Raw genomic sequence first — 22,588 nt, forward strand, 5'->3', positions numbered from 1 at the left:
GGGCGCTGGGGGGTCGGGCCTGGGGCGTCCCGAGGGCCGGAGGGGGCCCTGGGCCGGGCGGGGGGGCTGCTGAGGGCCGCTGAGGAGCCCTGGGGAGAGGCAGCGCTCGGTGGAGGGAGGTTGGGTCGGGGCGGCTGCGCTGGTGGTGCCGTTAGGAGGGGCTGGGCTCCTGGAGGAGGACCGGGCCGGGCCGTAGGAGTTCTGGGCTGGGTGGAAGGTGTCACCCGGGGCTGGAGGCTTTCGAGGAGCTGCGTTAATGGGGTGGGAGGCTCGGTCAGGGGAGGAGCTGGGGGGCGTTGTCTGGAGGTTGGGGGGTTTGGGGCCGAGCTGAGAGGGCTGGGTCGGGGGGGGCCTGTGGAGGGTGGGATGGGGTGGGGGGCACCTGCGAGAAGAAATGCGGGAGCCAGTGTGGGGTAAGGGGGCTGAGGGACCTGGCTTGGGGTGCTCTGGGAGGGTCTGGAGAACCAGGGTGGTTGTCAGAGGGCAGAAACTTTTAAAGGAGGCATTTTGTTGAGTGGTAGGCTATTTTGGAAAGGAGGTAAGCTGGAGGTGGAGAAGGAAATGGTGTGTGAGCTTGTTATGTCGGGGAGGAGGACGTTTGCGCTCGTCTCTGCTCCCTGAGCTTCAGCGGTTGGCGTGGGCCCTGCGCACACCCGGGCTGGTGTACCTGCTGCTGGGGTCTGGTTCCCATCATCGCCCTCCCGGGGGGAGCAAGCGCTGGTGGGGCTCGCTTGTTTGTTAATGGCTTACGTTGGTTTTAGACCCTTTTTTTTGCTGTATGTTTCCTTGAGGGTTTCTTAATTAGCAACAGACGAAAGCTGACATGCTGTTTTGAAAAGGAATTTTACAAATCTCCACTCCACCTTTTTTTTTTTTTTCTTAAACTGCTGAGCTAAATAGCTGGTGCATAACCAAGGGTGTGAGTGCCTGTCAGCAGAGAGCAGAATATTCTTTCAACTTTTGCTCCCTCAGGTTGATAACCAAGGGGTGACTCTGTGTTTGGAGAAAGCTGGCAGTTGGTGATATCTGATGCTTGCCAAATAAAATAGAATATTTTGGGCTCTATAAGATTTCTGGCTAAATTGCTTTGAAATTAGTATGTATCTGGAATAATCCAGTGTCTGTGAAGTTGTAATGGATTTACAACGTGGTGGCTGAGATCAGAATTGGAACTTCTGTGTTTTTTGGTTGGTTTCTTTTTTTTTGGCTTGTGGTTTCTGACTATTCTTGCTTGTGGCTTGAGGCTGGCAAGGTCCTGGGTCATGTAACACACTCAGGTTTATCAAGGACTGTTCAATGTAACTTCTAAAGGATGATTTTTTTTCATTCTAACAATATAGGAAGCTTTTGTGGCTTTAAATATTGAGAAAGCATGTTGGGTCATTTGTCTGTGGTGATTCTGAGACAAGGGCAGAACTGGCATCTGAAAATACGTGGTTGTGGTTTCACATAATGATCTGAAATTCCTCAGCAATCAGAAGTTAGAGATGGCATGTTAGAAAAAACAAGAATTCCTGATTCAGCTCAGCAAAAACATATCTGAAATGGAAACTGTCAAACTTGTGTTCCTGTCCTGCAGCGAAATATGCTTTTGGCTCACAGCAGTATCCCATGAAACAGTGAGATTATTCCAAGTAGTAAAATCTTAGTTGTGTGTATTGGTGTGGGCTTGATCAGGAAGTTAATTTCTTCTCCTGCCAGCGTACTGCGAGATCAAGGTTTCGCAGTTTGGCGGACAAAGGATGCGTAGCTAAACGTAAAGCCAAAAAAAAGCAAGCCTTTCCTCGGGGTAAGAACGGAAAATGTATGTTATGAGCCAACTCTGTAAGAATCCAGTGAATGAAGAAAGATAGATACTCGTGGCTTTAAACTGTTAGTGTATTGCAAAGTGTTTATTTATGTGTAGTCTTTGGAGTTGCATGATATTTTGCATAATAGGAAAGTTTGAAACAAATTCCCAAGGAAAAGAGAAAGAACTTTGAACATCTGTGTTTAATATTTATAACTATGGGCAGACTGACTGACCAGTATTAGCTTGGCCCTTTTAAACAGAGGGGGGGAAATACTTACAGTCTGTATAAACATTATATACGTAGAGATTATTAGCAAAATAAAGTACTAGGGAAAATTGTTCTTTAGGAGCTAGGTCCTCTTCTTGATGTTGAAAGCTGGGCTGCAGGGTTCTGCTGAATACTGCATAATGCCCCCAAACACACTGTATGTCCTCGCAGCTTGACCATGCCATGGTGAAAGGTGGGAAAACTGACCACAAAAATAGGTTGGAACTTACTTTAAGTGTTTGAATCGCAACTTGCGTTCAGTGTTGTGCCATCCTGGACCTTCCGTCCTTCCTCGGAATGCTCCACGGGCAAAGCAGGTAACCTCAGAAACCTGTCAGAGAGGTGGATAAAGCACTCCTCTGTTTTCAGATAAAGCATATTTATTGACACATAAATCTGCAAACGCTTTCTGCTCCCTCATCTTTCTGAGCCTGAGGTGAGCCACCGCACAGTTTACTGGTCTTATTTAACTGAAAAAGGCTTAAATGGTGAAGAGTGCTAGATTGAAAGCTTTCAGTTGTGCCGATTTAAGCAAGTTTATGTTGTTAAAATCTCCTGGTTAGGAGTGAAACCGGGAGGAAATAGGAGGAGGTATTAAAAAAAGGAAAGTGGCTTGCCTAACTTGTGTTACTTCACAGGTTTTAATATTAACTTGGATTATTAGGACCCTTTTAGTGCTGGCTGGATAAATATATGATTGATCAGCTTCACTTCAAACATTTACTTTTATGACTTCAAACACTTGAAAATGGAAGATGCATTCTTTCCTATGTTTTTTTAGTTAATTTCTGTAACACTTCTTGGAGAGGGTTCCCATGGGGATGAAAGTGCTGAGCTGGCATGGCATGGGAAGTTCAAACAACAAAAAAAACCCCCCACCTACTTAAAAAATAAATCCCTCTAATGTACCTGAGACACAGAAATTGAGACGCTTTGTAAATACGAAGCAGCGTGCTCTGTTCAGACTGAAGCCTTATAGCTCTGAGTGGAAAAAAAAGCATTCGTTAAAGAAGTACGCTGGTTTAACTTAGCAGCTGTTATCTGCTCACAAACCTGCTCTAAACTGCCTCAGCTTTTTGGGGAGCTCACTGACGGTTAAGTTTAAACTAAATCTTGCTATGCTACAGTGCGCTGGCTGATACCGAGCCTCGTGAACAACTGTGTGCTAAACTCTCTGCAGCAGGAACCACCATTTTTGCTGTGCTTTGTGCAGTGCCTGGCTGTAGTAGACTAAGTGGTGCAATAAAAATGCATTTAAGAGCTCCAGCAGGCCCGTCTCGTAAATCACAGTTTTGAATATTTTCTGTGCCTTTATTTCTGAAGCTTTTTCACTGTGGAGATGCCAGTAGTTGTGACAGAGCCCTTCCCAGGAGAGCTGGGCTGGAAGTCTGGCTCTCGAGATGACATTCCCTTAGTGATCTTCCAGCCTATTCTATTCTGGGTCGAAGTGTTGGCTGAATTGTGGTTGTGCTTGCAGATTTATATTCAGTTACAAATGAGGATCCATCATTTCTCTGCGCTGCCTCTGCTTATCTCTTCTGGCCTTAATTAGATTTAAAACATGTTAAAGGCAAGCAGGGATTGATTCTGGAAAGGGCTGGAACAGAGACCTAACAAGGCTGTTGCTTGTTGCAGCAGCGACTCTACGAAACCCACCCTGCCCTCTGAGAAGGATTGACTGGGGCTTTTGGTGGCACATCTGTTTTTTGAAGAAGATTGTTTCAAAGGAGTATCTTTGTTGCCTCTTTTGTTATTTCGGAATACTTGCAATATGTTGTTCTTGCCACTTTGGATATCAATATGTTGAGTCAGAGCTAAGCATACTGGTATCTGGGAACTGTTGGCCACTGCTTTGAGCAACTGAGCCGCAGATTTCCCTGTGACCGTAGTTGTGAAACTGGTGTTTCATAGGTTATAATGTCCCAGGTTTTCTTAGAATGGGCTGACTCCATTAGCTGGGTCTTTGGCTGTGGTTGCCTCTGACTACTTGCATCTTGCCTTTTATGCTTGGAGCCGGTGGCTTTCAAGTGCAGCTGTGGAGGGTTTTCTGTGAAGTGACTGCTTTTCTCACGATAGGCATCTGGGCCAGTGGGTTTACTGAGTACGTGTGCATTGAGACACCCTCACCGCCACCCGGCTGCCGTGTGCGAAGCCTTCCGAGCTTGCGTTGACAGGTTGGGCTCCATCAATTCCACGCTGACCTCAGTATAATATTACTATACGGCCCATGTTTGGATACGGCCCATGTTTGGATTGGGGAAACATGGGGGTTTTGAAAGGAAGCTTTGCATTTGTGTGAGCGCCCTAGGAATTATGAAGGGTGAACAAACTAGAACTCTTCCCATCCCATGTGCCTGCCCTGTGCTCTCCCTATTTTTGGGGTGGGGAGGTGGTAGAGAGGCCAATGGGTCACATGAAAGAGTACATAACCGTTTTGATGCTCTCCCTCAGTATGCAGAACAAAATATTACCAGTTTACCTTGCCAAATCTCAAGAGATTTTATTTTCTTCCGCTTGTGAAAGGGCACACTGTACCATGAGAGGCAAATGTTTCCGAGTAGGAAGCTGAAGCATGAGGTAAAGCGTTTTTCATCGTGACATGCTAGTCCATGCAGTAGGCCGCTTAGAAATAGCGAAGGCTCAGATGAGCCTTTAACAACAAACAAAGACGCCCTCCCTCCCCCTCAACCCTGTTTAAAAGTTGATTTGCAGAGGAACAGCACAGTGTCACTTCCTTCCCCTGCCCAAAAGCGGAAATTCCTCTCTCCTTAATAAAGTGATTATCCACTGTGCTCCAGAAACTTTATTTCTGTTCAGACCGTGCTGTTTAAATACGTGTGTTGAAAAGCCACAGGCTCCTGGGGAAAAGGAATACACCTTCTGACCTGGTTTACTTGCGCTCGGGGCCATGTTCCACTAAACAAAGACCTTTGATATCAGCCCTTTCTGCACCTTGGGAATTCACTTAGGAATAAGGGAGGGGGCACAGAGGTGTCCAAGGGATCCGAAATTGCGCGTTGAGGAGATGGGGAAGGTCTGTAGTGCCAGCATGGAGGATGGAGTGTGAGGAAGGCCAACTGCCATTTATTTTAAGTGCATCACATCAGCTGACTTGACTTTATCGCGTAAGGACCGACTTCCCGGCAGAGACCTTATGTATTCACATGTTGAAAACCACTAACCTCAAATAATCTTCTGTCTTTTAAAAAATCTTTGTTTCCATACCTGATTCTTTGTTCTCAAATATTTTTTTTTTTTAAACTTCAGAGTAGTCCTTGTGTTTTGTTGCTGTAGTTTGTGTTGAAATTGGGTGTGCTCGCTCATGCTGTTATTTGGGACCGTTGTTGGCCCCTTCGACTGCCAAGCATTGAGCTGGATGCTTATTCCATACTTTAGTCACCCATGGGAAATACTATGGACTGGCAAGGAAGAAACTTCTTCAGTGATGCCAGCTGCTCAGAGGAAAAGAAATCAAGCAGTAATATAGGCTAGCAATATTACTATGGTAAAAGATTTTTTTTTTGAAGAAATACCAGAAGTTTTGGAGCGTGTTTTCTGAGAGCTGGAGCTGTCACTGCGAGCCAGCCGCTGTGGTCCAGCCACACCGCAGAGGTGGCTGGGCTGTTGCACAGCTCTGCTTTTAGCTGCGAGCGAACCACCGTCCAGCTCTGGAAGTACTGCTTAGATTAAACTGCTGTTGGATTGAAATCTGACTTCAGGAACTGTGAAAATACTTGTTAAACCCAGATGTATCTATGATGTTGAAAACAGTTTGGGGTTTTTTTTCCTTTCCTGAATGCTGGGAGTACAAAAGGCTGTTTTATGTTTGATGAGGTGGGAAGTAAAAATGGGCACTGTTGCACAGAAGCTTGCTTTAGTATAGCTCTCCTTTACTTGTCGAGCAATATCCTCGTGGTCTTGGCTAGGCTAAGATTTGACGGCCTCACAGCTTAAGCCCTGATTTGGTGCCATATTGGTTAAACCTGACTTCAGTTCTTTGCTTTGTCCCACTGATTCCAGCAGCATTTCATGCGTAAGCAGCTCTTGGTGTCAGCGTACCACTTTGCTGTGGTTTGGGAACGCCAGCAATACGCTTTTTTGTGTGTGTTGGGTTGGTTTTTTTGGTCCCCTCCACTTTGATAAAGCAGAAGCAGTTTTTCGTCTTCAAGGCACGCCGTGCAACTTGGGTTGCAAAGATTGTGGTGGAGATTCTCTGGCTGGAGCGACTGTTTTGGTTGCAGTCTAGCAGTTGGTTAGCAGCAAACTTAAAAACCCATAACCATTAAAATGAGTAAAGAGCTGACTTATTTCAGAAACATGAAAAAATGCCTTAACTTGTTTAAAAACTCTGGTTCTGGTGCAGATCAGGCTATGTTAACGTAGAGGAACGTTGAACGCAGCTCTCGTGGCAGTGTTACAACATGGTTTCAGTTTAAGCCATGCTGAGCAAGCTTTGAACAACTGTACAGCCTGTTATGTGTTCTCCTAAACAACAGGGATTAGGAAAAAGCCCTGCTTGAGGATCAAAAAAGTAAGGCTCGTTGTCTGTTATCAAACACTGCTTTCAACTGTAGTCTCTCGGCTTGCAAGGAATGAGAAATCCCTGCTCGCGTTGGTAAGAGCTGGGAGCTGCTGGTGAAGCCTGTGGGGAGGAGAAGGGGGCATCCACGCTGCCTGAACGTGGGCAGGGGTTCGGGGCCCAGCCTGCCCACGCAGCCGGGGAAGTGGTTTGGTGGGTGTGTGGTTGCGTAGAGAGCCGAGGCTCTTTGCTTTCATTGTGGAAAAAAAACTATAATGCGTAACAGGCTTGGGCCTGCCATCCGACTTGCGAGGGCAGCACATTCAAGCTCTCCACTTAGACACTTCTTTCTTTCCCATACACCAAAAGGGGCTTATTTTCATGTCTCAAAGTAGACTTTTTATTTTCTCAAACGTTGTATCTATGTGGGACCTCTTGTAGAAGTAGTACTGCAATATTGGGTGGCCTGATCTCTGAAGGCTCCAATTCCACACTTCTTGGGAGCATTACCTGCCTGTTTCATCTCTTAGAAAGCATTGATTAGGTTTCCTACTGCTTATGCAACTTTTCTATGTGTAAAACACAAAGTTTTTAGCTCCAAGCAAGGCTGCCATCATGCTTGACGGAGGTAGTGTCATTTCAGGGAAGAACTGATGCTCTTTACAACTGGCCACGCACCCAGAGCAGGAGGAGCGTAGGCAGAGACTGGTGATCATGCCTGTGGTGCTCACAGGTCGGTACTGCCGAAGAATCAAAATGACTGTCTGAAAGATCATGGTTTTCAAGGTGCCTTACAAACATCCTGGTTAATTCTTTGTCTCTTAGATTGGGAAATAAACCCTCTTCAAGAGGCGGCGTTAATATTGTTAGGCAAACTTGCAACTCTTCTCCTCCCCTTCTGCATCCTCACGCAGCTAGCATATGAGAATGGGTTCAGCCCCTACCCACGATCGCATCAGACTCCTCCTCTGTCTAAAAAGGAGACCACATCTTGTAGTTGAGCGATCTAAGCTTTTGAGCTTATGAAAACAGCATGTGCTCAGAGCTGGAAACGGACCCTTAGTGCAGGCTCTGGAGAAGCAGTAGATGAAAGGACTAGAAACGCACACTGCACGAAGTCTATCCACATCAGATGCTGAAATGCAATTGCTTTTAATGGGAGCTATATGTGGAGAATACTTCACCCTCTGAACTAGAGGGGGATTTGACGTAATACTGATTTATTTTCTTTTTTCCACTCTCCCATTTAGAAATGGCATCAGATGTTTCCTCGCTGGGCGCAGCCGTCAGCTCCGGGAACCCTGGGCCGGGTGCGCAAGCTGGAGGAGCCATCGTGCAGAGAGCCAACAAGAGGCGTCCTGGGTGAGTGTGTGCTCGGTGTGCCTGTGGTTTTTACTTTTTTGGGGGGAGGTGTGTGTATGAAGTGTATTTTTGAGGAAGCACTGCTCTCTTGAAGGAGCTATCAGCCTTGTGATGAGGAAACTTGCCTGCTTCTAAGCGAAGAGGAGTTGTCTGGTTCCTTCAGGTGCGCTGTATCCAGTCCTTTTACTTTGCAGTGTGCTTTATGCCAATCATACGCATTAAAGCCAGGTTCTGTAGAGGCGATTAAAAAGTTGAGTTGCACCTCGCAGGAGAATAGGGTTGCTCACCAAGAATTGAGAGTGAAACAGGAGTCACTGAAGCAGCGAGACAGGCCAATTGCTGCAAGAGGGGTAGAGGAACAGAGAATGTGAGTGTTGGGGCCTTACTCGGACCTTTGCAACTGTGTCCCCTCTGGGAGAGGGGCGGAGGGAAGCCACAATGTGCTTGTGGTAGGGTTTTTGTTTGCTAGAAATGCCTTTGCAAATTAAAAGGATATTGAGTGGCTGCTCTTAAATTCCTGGCACAAGAAATTTCCTCTTAATTTTCAAGCTCATTAAAATATCTCCCTGCCCCCTCAGTCACTCAAACTCCTTCCTTCACCGCCATTTGCTGTTGCTTCCACTCCCCTGCAGCTCCTCCCACGCTGTCTGCTACTTGTTCCTCGCACTTCATTTGCAAACACGCACGCTGCTGTGGTGCGTCTACGCGCCAGTTTTCCATCCTGAAAGGAAGTGCGGTGAAAAGCCTTTCCTCTGTCCTCCCACATACACTTGTTAGAAATGGGGGGGGTTTTTGACCCTGTTAGAGCAAACACAGTGATGTTGTCCGCTGTTGAACTAAGGACGCTAACTACGCAGGTCACCAGACTGAACTTTAACTCTTGAAGTATTTTGCCCTCCCCTCTTCTTTAAAATACAACCGATCCAAGCTTTTGAGTTGGGAGTGCTCTATTTGTAGGCTCTTGATGGGTTTCTTGAACAGTGAGGAGCAGTTGTGGCAGCCTGTTGAGCTTCAGATCGCTGCTAGGAGATCCAGAGCTTTTGGAACAGGAGGTTGTGATGCAGTGGGTGCTCCAGGTGGGCTGTCTTGCTTTTGAACTGTTTCCTTGCTCTGTTTCTGACAGACATGTAAGGGAAGCCCCCTTCTAAACTTTGTGGGTTGTTTCACGTTGGCCTCTGGGATTACTTAAATCTTCCTTTCAAGAATCATCTGCATCCCTGTAGGGGTGGATGGAAGAGCAACCTGTAAAGGAGAAACTGGTTAATAATTACCTTCTTGTTTATATTTTTCAGGCTTGATTTTGATGATGATGGAGAAGGGAACAGTAAATTCCTCAGGTGAGGGAGAACATGACACATGGAATGTTCTGCTGTGTTGTATAGGTGTGTCTGTGCATTCCCCCAGAGCAGGACCTTGCTGCTTGTGTGGCTTTTCCTCTCCAGCAGCGCAGAGGGAGGCGGGGGGAGTCTGAAGGAGGCAGCGCTCCACTTCCTTAAACTCTTCCCTTTCTCCTAGTCAGCAGTATTCCTCCATCTTTGCAGCTGATGCCAAAGCAAAGCTGCTGTGCACATGGGGTCTGTGAGTCCGGGGAAGGGACTGTGGCTGGGAGGGGATCCCGTTACTGCTTTGGATGCTGTCTCCATCTCAAGTCTCCCTGGGCCAGCCCCATAGCGAGATGAGGTCAGCGGAAGAAGTGAGCCTTGCGAGCCCTGGGTTGAAGCGGTGTTGCAGAACTCCGTGATGATGATGTTGTGTTCAATACCAGCATCTCAAAAGATTAAGTTGTTTCCATGAATGCTTCCAGCAATCTGCTGGTTGTTCCAGCACAGCACTATAGGAGCACTGCTGCTGGCCAAGCCCCTGTTTTTTTGCAGAGAAGAAACTTCTGCCAAATAGCTTATCGGCACATCAGTGAGATGCTGAGCTTTTGTTAGTGCCTCAGACACGTGTTACTTAATTCTCATCTGTTGTGAGGATGCTTCAATTACAGAGACATCCTTGCTCCCAAGGAGTTGGCGAGGCTGCAAGTATATCCTCTCATGATCCATATGGAACACAGAAAAGTTGGAAGATCTCATGTCATTTATTTGTAGTCTCTCTACGTGGTTTAGGATTGGACAACTGTAATGATACTGGAAGTCCATATGTTACAGTCTTTTAAAGATGACTGCGGAATGGCTTTGAGATGATAATGGTCCTGATGAACATAGGGTTTACCTACTGAGATCCTTTGGATGAAGGTCTTGATTTGGGCTAACTGTATCTTCAAAGTGCAATTTAACCTATTTCCTTGTGATTGTGCTTAAATTACTGATTGTGATGCCACTGTCCTTGATATGAACGGGATGTGGAAAACATCATCAAGGTGATAAAAACAATTAAACTGTAGTCTTTTAACTAGGTAAATGAGGAGTATGGTTCTGGATAGAGTTTGCCTTTTCAATACCAGGCCTTTGTTGTGTGATTTATTAAACCTTGTTCTTTTCTTGGTGTCTTTGGGAAAGTAGTAAGTGTAAACACTTTAAGAACTCTTCTTCTTCTCCCCCTTCTCCTAGATGTGATGATGACCCGATGCCGAATGATAAGGAGAGATTTGCCAGGTAAGAATCTGCTGTGATGCAGGTTTTGAAGCTTTTGGTGCCAAACCACCTTAATGTAAGATAGATCCTGCAGCACCCTTCTAACTAGCTGTTAGATTTTTCTGTCTTTGAAGGAAGGTGCACCAAAGGATCCAGACATTTTCCTTGATGTTTTTTGGACCAGTTCATTATGAGCTTGGTGAAATTGTTCCTCTTTTCCAAGATTTCTTTCAGCTGTTGCCTTGGACTCTCATTCTTTTCTCCTGCTCAAGAAACTTGCAGAGATACAAGTTTCATGCTTAGTTCGAGTTCTACTTGAACAGGGTTTCCTGGCAAATGTTGTGGTTTGTGTTTTGTGGGGGAGTTAGGCGGAAGCTTTCCCTATAAATGGGGGATTTCCTAGAGATCAGAGTGTACAGTAACATTATAGGCAATATTTTAACTCTGATTGTCTACTTGCCAGTGTCTGAGAGTAGCTCTGTACCATCTAGTACTGGGACTGACCTCATGGTGTTTTTACAGCTTTCTGAAGCTCATGGAACTTGATTTAAATATTTCATGGGTTTATTTTGTGTTGATGTGTAATGTTTTTGCCAAAGTGAGGTTCTTCTGTGTATATTCCGAGTGCTGTAAATACCAGGGTGTCCCCTCAGTGCGAAGGCACATCATGCCGTGTCTTGCTAAGAGATAAAATGAGCAAATACAGAATAATGGCTAAGACACTTTGCTTAGCAGCTTGTCTTAAGGAGAGGTCTGACTTCAGAAATTCCTGAAATTGGAGTTAAAATTTAAATGATTGAGAACATTGGGGAAAGGAGTGCCCGGTGTGTTGTGTCAAGGAGCCTGAGGGTCAGCAGGGCAGATCACATCGCAGGATGAGCCGGGGATGATGTTGAGCGCAGGGGCCTTTCCCTGTGATTTCACTGGGATCATGCGCTGAAACTAGGGGTCTAGAAATAAAGGCTTTGCAAAACATCTATTCCGTAACGTTTCAGCAAGAGCTATAAACCTGTGTCAGGGCTTCAGTGCAGAGAGGGAATAATTGCAAAGCCAAAATTTCAGGTCACCGTGATACTGTTATCTGCCAAAGGGCTAGCAGGGACTTCTTTTTAAGTGGTTTGACTTGTTCTGAAGTCAAGCAAATTAAAAATGTGTTTGCCAGCCCACGTTGAATAATTTTGTTCCCTAGTGCAAGTCATAAGCTCTGGTAACTTAAGCCTATTATCAGGGTCTGCTATACCTTAAGTGCTATGATAATGCAAAATATCCAAAAAAGCACATGCTGTAGGCAAGCACCGCAGTGCTGAACAGCTTCATGGCCCATAAAGTTAAAAATTCTGCAACCTAACTGTGCAGTGCCATAGCTGGAGTAGGATCTTGGCTCCCTGTGACCTGTGTTGTGGTGTGGCCTTTGATCACCCTGGTTAGTACACACGTAGTAGGCAAGGAAGGAATAAACAAAGAGACGAAACAACTGAATGTCACTTCTGAATTGCTAAGGCTCAGAGCTTCTGTCTCCGGTGGGGCATCAGCAGTACCTACGTGCTTTAATGTAGAGATTATCGCTTGCAATTACTGGCTCAGGCAGCAAGGACAGGGGCAGCAGTGACAAAGTTATCAGTGTTAGTGTGCTGACACCCCAAATGCAGCTGTAAGAGAAGCGTGGCACAGCTCCCCTCTGCATCTGTGCCCCTTGTCCTGCCCGTAGCTCACAGATCTGTTTTCCAGGACTGCTCGTATCGTGTTCCTCACAGCTCTGTCAGCCCTCATTTTCCAGTACATTCCTCCCTCCTCAGATGATGTGAGGCAAAACAGAGCATGAAAGTGAACATGACTGCTTTTTCTTAAGCACTGTACTGAAACCTGTTTGAAGTGGAAGGGTACCACAGCTGACTAATGCTAAAAACACCTCCCGCACTCCATAAATCCACAGCGTATGTTTAAATGCTCAGCCTTTGAGAGATTGCCTGCCTGAACACATGTGGTACCTTCTCCTTTCCTGGCGGTAGCTTTTGGGGGATTATTTGTTTTCCAAGGCAGCCAAACCTCAAGGAGAAAAACGTATCATCAGCCTCTGTAAAACAAGGTTTGCAGATTCCTCTTCCCTGAAAACTGAAAGTGCATGCAGGTTGGTGAGGTTGTCCGCGTGCCTTTTTGTAGATGATGTACGTAACATCTCTGTGTGCTGTTTGTTGTGTAGCCATCTCGACTGTGTTGTCCTGAATGGTGTTTATGTAGCAGCATTACGAACATGTGTGTTGTTAGCTGTGAATCTTGCACTGTTTGTGGATTTTGGGTTTTTTAATCTCCTTTTCTGATTTGTTAATACTATCAAAGAGGCTATTTATTTATTTTTTCTTTAAAGAAAGAGTAGTTTAATGTGACTGGGATCCTACTTCCTAGTTCTGCCATTAACCTTCTAATTTTGCGCAGAATAATCTGTACCTCGGTTATATGTAAAACAGAGCTACCCATTGCCTATTTTACAGTCTTGGTAAGCGTCTTAAAACTTCAAAACAATGCAGATAGCGGGCGCCCATTTAATGTGTAATGTTGCAAGCTAATGGCCGCTTTGTTTTATGGAATTGCTCCTCTGCAAAACAGACATGTCTGTAGGCTGGGTTTCCTAGTACATCTTCCCATTTTTCATTTCTTTAAACTTTTTCCATTTTAGCTTAGATCGCTGATTTTATTTTTAGGTCTGATGATGAACAGAGTTCAGCGGATAAGGAGAGACTTGCCAGGTAGGAGAATGGAGATTTCAAGCATGGACAAGCAGAGTATTTCCTTTCCTTAATGTTTCTCTAGGCATCCCTTCTCTTTTTTTTCCCCCCTCCTTCCCTCATCTGCTGCAATAGAGGACTTGACACTGAACAGACTTCTGGAAATCGCTGTGTAATTGGAATTAGGAGGGGAAAGGCATTTAGTTCCCTTGTGAGAATGTCTTTGGGGAATACACAAAAGGATTTGTTGGCCAAAGACTGCAGGGTAGAGCGTGGCTGGGCCATTTCTTTCGCTGAGTGCTGTAGCTTTGCTGACCTGTGCTGAATACGGTTTCTCTTGTGCTGGGTCAAGGTGCCAAACAGCCTGTTCCCGCCTTGGTAAGGTTTTGTTGCAGGAATGCTGTTGTACTATCAAAACAAACACTAAAAAGTGTATTAGTTCAGGTTTTTTCTACCCCTTAAAACCTTCCAGGAGAGGTGGTGTCCTATGCATTACAGTGATTTAGGCTTACTGAAAACAAGATCCTTTTTTTTCCCCAAGTTCCTGTTTATAATTAATGAGGGACTGTGGCTGAAATGACTGAAGCAGTCATTTTGAATGCTGGACTGTTAATACAAAAAACGTACCCTGAGAACGTGTGCGTCCAGCTGCAGCTGGTTGAGATGGTGTGTTGTCAGGACTGCATTTCTCCAGCAGAAAAACACTGACTCTAAATGTACCCTTCCCCATTTTCAGCTGCAAAATAAAAACTGCTTAAATCACCATCAAGGTTTCTGTTGCTTGCTGCCCACAGCTCATTACTGCTGCAGAGCTGAGGGCTGGTAATTTGTGAAGAATGGCTTGTTTTGTGGCTTGCCGTCTTGCAAACTCACCCTGTAACTTCTTAGGACTGTTCCACCCTAGACTCGTTCTTAAGCAACGCACAGGACTAAAAGACTGTCATGGGTGCTGAGAATGCCACAATTCTGGTCAGTTTATTGCCTGGTGGCTGGTTTTAAAACAAAAAATAACCCCCAAACACAGCCTTTCCTAACTGCAGTATTGCATAGCTTAAATATTTGAGGAGATAAGGAAGTGCTAGAGGTGGGGCCTGTGAATACAGCAAACAGCTGTGCTCTTCAGGGATTTCTCCTCCAATGAAGTAGCGACCCTTTCCTCTGTCCCCAGTAGTCAGTTGTTGCTGTCATGTGAGACCCTGTAGTAAAGAGTATTTGGCAGCGGGGCAAGTAAAATGTCTGGTGGTTTCCCAGTAGCTTTTGTAGTGAAGGTAGCTTTGTTTGCATGCTTGAGCATGTGAGTTTGGAGAAGCTGAATTAAAGGTGAGTGTGATAATCGAAGCACTTCTCTTCCTGAATATCGGTCTCTTGCAGCAAGGAGCAAGATCACTGAATGATTGCACACACCCAGTAGTGATAAAGGCTCTGGTTTTTGTATTTATCCTCTTTAATCCACTTGCCTGTCTATATTCCTTCCAACACTTTCATCTCACTTCATTTCCCACCATGTGCTTCCTTGCATCTGATCCATCCTTCTGTATAGGAAACCTGGCTTTTAAGTTCTGTTTTGAAAAACCTACCTTAGTAACCCAGTTAAACTACGTATGCCGGATAAAAAGAACCAACTCTAAACAGGTTATGTTCTGATCTCCGGGGGTTGGTGGGGACTGTGCCCTGGGAGCAGACTTGCAAAAGGCGTGCGAAGAACCTCTGTAAGTGGGCAGCATTCTTTGTGGTGCCTCTTTAGAGGTCTGTGTGCACCACCCAGGTGTGTGCCTGGCAGATGGTCTGCCCACATTGGCCTTGATCTGTACAGAAATCAGGTGTATGCGTCCTCTAAAGCTTTCCCTCCTGCCATGATAAGGTAAAAGGCACTTGATGTAACTGAGAATATCTTCATAAAAGCACTACAAGGTGAGACTTATCTGTTGTAATTAGGTGCCCAAGTCTTAGCTGCAGCCCTGACCTCCTTGTATGGTTATTGGAGACTCATGGGTGTCTGAAAGGTGATGGTGGTGGGGGATTTGATTCATCCTTGGACAAACAGTGGGTTGGATGGGTGGGCTTAGTCTGCACCAGTGCTCTTTAAAAGCACATTTCCTCAGCAGAGTGAGGTGAACCCCACTTGCAGAGCAGAGGCCGTAGTAAAGGAAGAAATCCTTCAGCTTGCTGCAGTGTTGTGGAAGTGATGGGGAAGCCTCTTTCTCTGCTAAAATAGCTTAGCCTAGCTCGTTGCCTTCACCAGATGCCAGGGAACTGATGCCATTTCAAGCAAAATTCTTGTCTGCAGCAAAGAAGGCCCAACTGTAGACTCTCCTCCTTGCACTCGTTCCTGCGTTCCTTTGTGCACGCCCAGCATGTGAGGTGCTTGTAGTCCTTCTAACTCCTGATGACCCTGATGCATCTCTGTGTTTTGCACTCTGGCCTTGTGGAAGCGTTGACATGGGGAAATGGCTGAGGCTTCTGGCCCGTTAGTAACTTCGTCTTCCTCCTCTCCTCCCTGGCCTTTTGCAGGGAAAATCACAGCGAGATTGAACGTAGGCGAAGGAACAAGATGACTGCCTACATCACAGAGCTGTCAGATATGGTGCCCACCTGCAGTGCCCTGGCCCGCAAACCAGACAAGCTCACCATCTTGCGCATGGCTGTCTCTCACATGAAGTCTCTGCGTGGCACAGGCAATACCTCCACTGACGGCACCTACAAACCTTCCTTTCTCACTGACCAGGTCTTGGCTTGATGCTGCTTTGTGGGAAATACTGCAATCATGGGGGGGGCGGAATTAAATTGTGGGTGGGGGGAGATAGGCACCCAGGGTGGGTTTAGAGGGCTTCACCTGCTTGGCTGTGGAGTTAAGAGCATGTCTGTCTGTCTGTGAATGCAGGAACTCAAACACCTGATCCTAGAGGCAGCCGACGGCTTTCTGTTCATAGTGTCCTGTGAGACCGGGAGGGTGGTGTATGTCTCAGATTCTGTGACTCCTGTCCTGAACCAGCCCCAGTCCGAATGGTTTGGCAGCACCCTGTATGACCAGGTGCACCCGGATGACGTGGGCAAGCTGAGGGAGCAGCTCTCCACGTCGGAGAACGCGCTGACAGGTAAAGCAGCCTGGGAAGGGATTGCCGGGGGCGGGCGGTGTGAAAGCCTGCGGAGGACTTGGATTAAAACCTTCCCTTTGTAGAAGGAACCAAACCCTGGTGCCTTTCTAACAAGGATCCTGCAGCCCCCCCTGAGAATGCATCTAAAGGTACCATTGGTGACACTTGTGTCTTGCTAGTTTCCTAATATGTTACCTGGTGCCTGTGTTGGTGAAAGGACTCACCTTGCAGCAGCATCTTGTTTTTTCATCTTTCTTTAGGTCGCATCCTAGATTTGAAGACGGGGACTGTCAAGAAGGAAGGCCAGCAGTCCATGAGGATGTGTATGGGTTCACGAAGATCTTTCATCTGCCGAATGAGGTAATGAGAGATTCCTTGGGGAATATCTCATTTGAGCCTGAAGCGGAACTTGGTCCCTGGACCCAAAAGCTTTTATTTCAGTTTTTTTTTGCTCATTCTGACATAGACATGATATAACATGGCTGAGCTGTCCACACAAAGCTAACAGTTGAGTTCTTGAGATTTTTCTTTGCCCTACGCAAAGATAGTGCTCAAGACTGTTGTAGAAGATCCAGTTTCAAGTAACAATTTGTTTTGACCCTATGTGTCACCTTCCTTCTTGAAGTCTGTAGAATGAGGGCTTTTCACTTATATGGAGGAGATTCAAAGGTTCATCCCCATTTGTAGCATGCTTCCTCTTATTCGAGATTGTCAGATTGTTTTGATGTTGACCAAGAAAGATAAAAGCCTTTCCCCTCACATTTCCAATTCTGGTACAGGTGTGGCAACAGCTCAGTGGATCCAGTCTCTGTAAATCGACTCAGCTTTATGAGGAATCGCTGCAGGTAAATAATACAAGGGCTATGGGCAAGCACTCTGCATTGCTGGGAGCAGAAGGAGCTACAGCTCTGTCATCAGAACGGTGGGGACACACTGGGGGCGGGGGGGTGTGTGTAGGGTAGGCTAGCACAGCTCGTAGAAGAGTTTAGATCTGCTGCTAGAGGAACCAAAGTACCACTATGTTGAGAAAGATAATCCTGGGGAAAGATAAATCTTTTTTTATTCAAAGATTGGGTTTGAAGTCAATTTAAAACCACATGTTCTTCACACTGTTGCTGTTGGGCTCTGGTGTATATTGTTCCTTTTTAATTAGAAATTAAGGTAGATTATAACCTATTTTGTGTTCTTGGGCCTCTTGCATTTCTGTTAAGTCTTTGTTCTTTTTCTACCCTGAAGACGTTCTGTAGAAGCTTTTTTTAAAATACAAGTAGGAACTTTGCCTGACCTTATGCCGGTTTAATATATAGCACAATCGGACTGTTTCTCTCTCCCAAGGAATGGCTTAGGTGCAGCAAAAGATGGCGAACCTCACTACGTTGTGGTGCACTGCACGGGTTACATAAAAGCCTGGCCCCCCGCAGGTAATGACTTAGCTGAAGTGTTCGGTTGTGGCTGCTTTTAAGAGCATATGGTCTGAAGATGTCCATTCTATGAACTGAATGTGCCAGCAAATGCTCTCCAAATGTATCTTAGCACTTTTCCTTATTTTAGGATTGAACTAATTTTTGCAGATGCTGGATCAGAGATCTTTGTCTCTGAACAGTAGAGATGCTGTAGAGAATGAAAATAATATTACACTGTCTGATATGCTAGCTTGTGCTGAAAGCTACAGAGATCTTTAACCCTTCTGGCAAAAAAAGGGAAGGGGAGGCAACTTAATTCACCAAATTCCTTCATGGGAAAAGATGTTGAATTACAAAACAGGGTGGGGAGATGTACTGAAGTCAACTGAAGTAGATGTACTGAAGATGTACTGAAGTCTTTTTCCTCTGAAATGAGCGATTTTTCCTGTATTAACCTTGCTGGAATTTTTTGGCACTCCCCTCTCAGGTGTTTCACTGCCTGATGACGACCCGGACGCTGGCCAGGGCAGCAAGTTTTGCCTTGTGGCTATAGGCAGGCTCCAGGTGGGTAGCATCTTTTGATGGTTCGACATTGCCTTGTCCTGAAAGTCCACAGAGTTAAACTGTTCTGTCTGAAGATGTTCCCTGATTGCCACAAATCTGACTGCAGGGCTGGCTGTTCAGGAGATCATTCTGTGAGAAAGCAGCTCTTGCAAGATTCGATAAGACTGTGCCTGTCTTACCTTGCAGGTCACTAGCTCACCCAACTGCACAGACATGAACAATGTTTGTCAGCCGACAGAGTTCATCTCCCGACACAACACCGAAGGCATTTTCACCTTCATAGATCACCGCTGCGTGGCTACAGTTGGCTACCAGCCACAGGTGAGAAAATGGTAGGAGCTTTCTAAGAAAGAACTGCTGTTCAGACTTACTTTTCCCCTCTCCCTCTCTTGTGCATTGTGGTTCTGCTTGTCTAACAGATCTGATAAAACAGTGCCCAGGGCCTAAATCAGACATGTTTCTTTTCCACCAGTTGCTTTTCCATGTGCTTTTCTAAGTACTTTGATCATTGGAAGGGTGGGTGGCTCTGGCTTATGTCTAATGTCAATTAAGATCTTTTTTGCCTCCATTTGAGTTAGAGATCAAACGTTAGTCAACTGCTGTTGTGCTTCTCTTCAAAATACAGCATGCCAGTTCCTGTACTTGGTTTGTGTAACAGTGATTTGGTGGTGGGGGAGCAGTAACTACCTGTCCAAAGTGGAATTAATGGGGCAGACCTGAGAGAGGGTGTCTGCCTGCCAGATGAACTGACTTGATCTCTCTCCCAATTCCTTTAAAATTAGGAACTTCTGGGGAAAGACATTGTGGATTTCTGCCACCCAGAAGACCAACAGCTTTTGCGGGACAGCTTTCAGCAGGTAAAACGCTCTAGCTACCACTTTGCATGCAGTGTGGTATTCAGATTGGAATCTGTCTTGGTGCTTGCAAAGCAATGAAATTAATTGGAAAACCAAGAGAAAAGTAAACCTTAGATATTTCTCCTTTGCCCAATGGCAAACAGTTACAGATATAGTCACATAACTGTAAATGTGCAAAACAAAACAGAAGCATCTGATGTCTAACTCTTGAATTCATCCTCTGGCTGCCAGTCCAGTCTGCTTTTAGGGCCAGAGACGTGGCTACAAAGTGCCTACTTGAATGCCATGCTTCTGTGGCTGAAACACTGGTTCATCTCTAGGGCCCAGCCCAGTGCTGCAGAACTCGAAATGGATGTGGTCTGCTTGCCCTGTTGTCGTTACTCTTATTTCTGAGGGCGTTGGACTTGTGGCAGGGCAGGTAAGACTGCCCCTGTGCTTTCATGACTCCAAAAAGTAGCTGCTCATATCCATTTGTCCAAATAGTTGGAATCAGAAGCAACAGCATGTGCTTCATTACTGGAGGCTTTTTCATACATCTCACCAGTGCAAAGAGATAAGAAAAGTGAAAGCCAAAAAGGGGATATTAGATTCCCCTCCCATGTCATTCAGGAATCCAAACAGCGTAAGGGCATGGTGGCAGTGCCATTTAGTCGGGGGAACACCAAGACGTGGTCTTGCAGGCTTTGAGGCAAAGGGCCATCACAAGGTTTTAGTGGGGGGTGGCTTGTGCTCAGAAGCAAGTTGCTCTTCAACACCTTCTTTTATCAGGTACTACTGATGGCATTACGTTTTTTTAGGTGGTGAAGTTAAAAGGCCAGGTTCTGTCAGTCATGTTCCGATTCCGATCCAAAAACCGGGAATGGCTCTGGATGAGAACCAGCTCCTTTACCTTCCAGAACCCCTACTCGGATGAAATTGAGTACATCATCTGTACCAACACCAACGTCAAGTATGTACATGGAAATGACTTACCAACCACCAGTGATAGCACACGAACCTGATGGGATCTTGTCCCAGAGTAACTGGCAGCACAGAACTGCGGGAGCTTCGGCCTCTCCCCCTCACCAAGCTTCCCATCAATTTGCACAGGCCCTGGAGACATTGCTAAGTCTCGTGAGCGCTCTGTTCCTGGGCCGTGGCAGGCACTAGAGGACTATAAAGTGCAAGAAATTTAATTCCTCTGGCTGTCCTGGTTGTATGGCTTAGCAAGCTGCCAAAGTTCAGCTCCAGCAGTGCCTTTTTTAACTCTGGTTACTGGAGCAAGTCTCCTGTCTGTATGTTTGCATTCAGAGCTAATATTAGGGAAGTCTGGCTTTGAATGTAGCTCTTGGACTCCTGTGACAGTCCAGGGGGGCAGCTGGTCCAGAGAGTGGCTTTTCATGTGAGCAGGACTATCTGCAGCTGATGGTAGAAAGTAAACACTTACTTTTCTCCACTGCTCTAATTTTCTCCTTGGATTCAGAAACGAGCTCCAGTGGGGAGACTGCTTTCATTGCTGCTCTCTCCTTTTCCCTCTCTTGACTATCCTGGTGGGTTGGTGTGTCTCCTCTGGGAGTGATCAGAACTGCTCTCTCTTCCCATGAGTGAGCTCCAGGCCCCGTACAGAAGAGCAGCAACTGAAATAAAGAAGAAAAAAAAAGTGCCTGCATGTGATTCGTAACTGCAGCCTTGGTGGGTGCAGCAAACAGAGTCTCTCCAGCCAGGTGAACAGAAGGTTAGCTTGCTTGTGGGCAGGTGAAAAGCCAGGATTTTGGGGTGTTTTTTTTAATGAGGCAAGGTCCTAGAGTGCAGGTAGCACTTCTTCCCTTCCTGCAGCTGGCGAGCTGATGTTTAAGAGTTGAGCAGTGACAAAACCCTCTGGATTTAAAGAGCTGTGGTGTGAGTGCAGGGCTGAAATCTGATGCGGATCTGATACAGGCCTTCATTCTTGTCCCGGTGTTAAGAGATATCTCTTTGAACTCATTCATTCCACACGCATCCATTCTCACATCCATACTATGCCTTCTAAAAGCACTGCATAAATTCAGACCAGAGAAGCAGCAATCTGTGTCTGATTGTGTTTGAGGTGCGTTTTATTTATATGCATCTTTGCTAGGTTATCTGTATTGTTTCATCTTCGAGATCAGGTACTACTGGAGCAGCAGCTTGCAAAAGAACTGTTGAGAAAACACTGGATTTTTATTCCTTTCTTGTGGAAGTTAAACATTAACTGACTTGTGACAGTTAACAGAAGAGCATAAAGAACTCCACCAACGTCTTGGGCTTAAAACCTAAAACTGCTGGTGGTCTCTGCAGGCTCCAGCTCTGGAGGGTCTGACCTAGAGCTGAATGGAAAACCTTGGGGGTTTTTAGGCTCCCGCAACCTTTGCTTGTGCTTTAAGGATGATGCAGATCTGGCCGTGCTCCTGGCGTAGGTTATTAGTTGCTCTCCTGCTCAGTGACTGAGTGGGAGGGGGCAGAGCCCTTTGGCTCACAGCCGTTAGCATTATATTACATGACACCCCCCTTTCAGAGACCACGGAAACTGAGTGGAAGGATCCTTCACTCGGAGAGGTTTTGCAAAAGCAAAGCTTCCAATCTTGTCCGAGACAGGCACACTCTCCTGCACGCAGTAGCCAACTGTTTGCTTTCGTTTGGTATTTTTTCAATATATTTTTTTCTTTTTTTTCTTTGCTTCAAAGGAACTCGAGCCAGGAGTCTCGGCCTGCCCTGTCAAACTCAATGCAGAGGCCCCAGCTGGGGCAGAGTGTCAACCTTCCCCTGGAGATGGGCACGGCACAGCTGCCCTCAAGGTCAGGAGGTGCTCAGCTCCTTTTACCATGCCTCTCTCGCTGGTTCTGCCCTCCTGCCAAATAGCCTTCCTACCCAAACTTTCCTCTCTGCAGCAATGAACTCCTCTGGGCTAATGAATCATTGGTGTAACCACAGAGTATCTGTTCCCTTGGCAATCGTTTTTAGCAGCCGGTGTTCTCCTGTTACAGACACTTTCTATTTTAGGCAGCAGCAGCAGCCAGCACAACAGACAGAGCTGGAAGTGGTCCCAGGAAGAGAGAGCCTGTCTGGTTACGACCACTCACAGGTAAATCAACAGGGGTTTTGGTTACTCCTTGTATTTGTTGTCCTGCATTATTTAAATTACCCCTTGCTGGGGCTTTAAAGGTGGCCACACAAGATTGACTTGAGGCTGCTGAGAGTTTTACTGAATCTGCTTGCTTGATTCTGATCTGCCCCTGTGGCATCCTCCCCGCTATGCCCATGTTGGTGCTGCCAGCCCTAAATGGCTGCCCTGTCCCGATAAAACACGCAGGAGTCCAGGGAGCAGCCCGGCCTCTTGCCTGCGAGGTCTTTGCCTGCAAAGCCCTCGGCTGTTCTCTGTGCTGGCTGTGAGCCCGCTGGCTTCCTTTGTGTTTGAGGTACTAACAGCTC

General features: G+C 46.1%; 1 protein-coding gene across 8 annotated transcripts in view; it reads left to right on the forward strand.

The window, feature by feature from the left end:
* Positions 1-22,588, forward strand: part of ARNT (aryl hydrocarbon receptor nuclear translocator) — a 29,031-nt gene that overhangs the window by 123 nt on the left and 6,320 nt on the right. For 3 of the 8 annotated variants that reach the window (XM_059832433.1, XM_059832435.1, XM_059832431.1), the window contains exons 2-16: positions 7,830-7,941; positions 9,234-9,278; positions 10,497-10,541; positions 13,220-13,264; positions 15,755-15,968; positions 16,125-16,338; positions 16,599-16,698; positions 17,118-17,183; positions 17,674-17,759; positions 18,229-18,305; positions 18,492-18,626; positions 19,088-19,162; positions 19,960-20,111; positions 21,844-21,954; positions 22,160-22,241. In XM_059832433.1, the coding sequence (XP_059688416.1) occupies positions 7,830-7,941; positions 9,234-9,278; positions 10,497-10,541; positions 13,220-13,264; positions 15,755-15,968; positions 16,125-16,338; positions 16,599-16,698; positions 17,118-17,183; positions 17,674-17,759; positions 18,229-18,305; positions 18,492-18,626; positions 19,088-19,162; positions 19,960-20,111; positions 21,844-21,954; positions 22,160-22,241 (1,559 nt within the window). Of the gene's footprint in view, positions 1-7,829; positions 7,942-9,233; positions 9,279-10,496; positions 10,542-13,219; positions 13,265-15,754; positions 15,969-16,124; positions 16,339-16,421; positions 16,488-16,598; positions 16,699-17,117; positions 17,184-17,673; positions 17,760-18,228; positions 18,306-18,491; positions 18,627-19,087; positions 19,163-19,959; positions 20,112-21,843; positions 21,955-22,159; positions 22,242-22,588 lie in introns of all 8 variants that reach the window. The other 5 variants (XM_059832430.1, XM_059832429.1, XM_059832434.1 and 2 more) reach the window with 4 other exon arrangements.

The sequence above is a fragment of the Gavia stellata genome, chromosome 33, assembly GCF_030936135.1.
Source record: "Gavia stellata isolate bGavSte3 chromosome 33, bGavSte3.hap2, whole genome shotgun sequence".
Taxonomy (NCBI): Eukaryota; Metazoa; Chordata; class Aves; order Gaviiformes; family Gaviidae; genus Gavia; species Gavia stellata.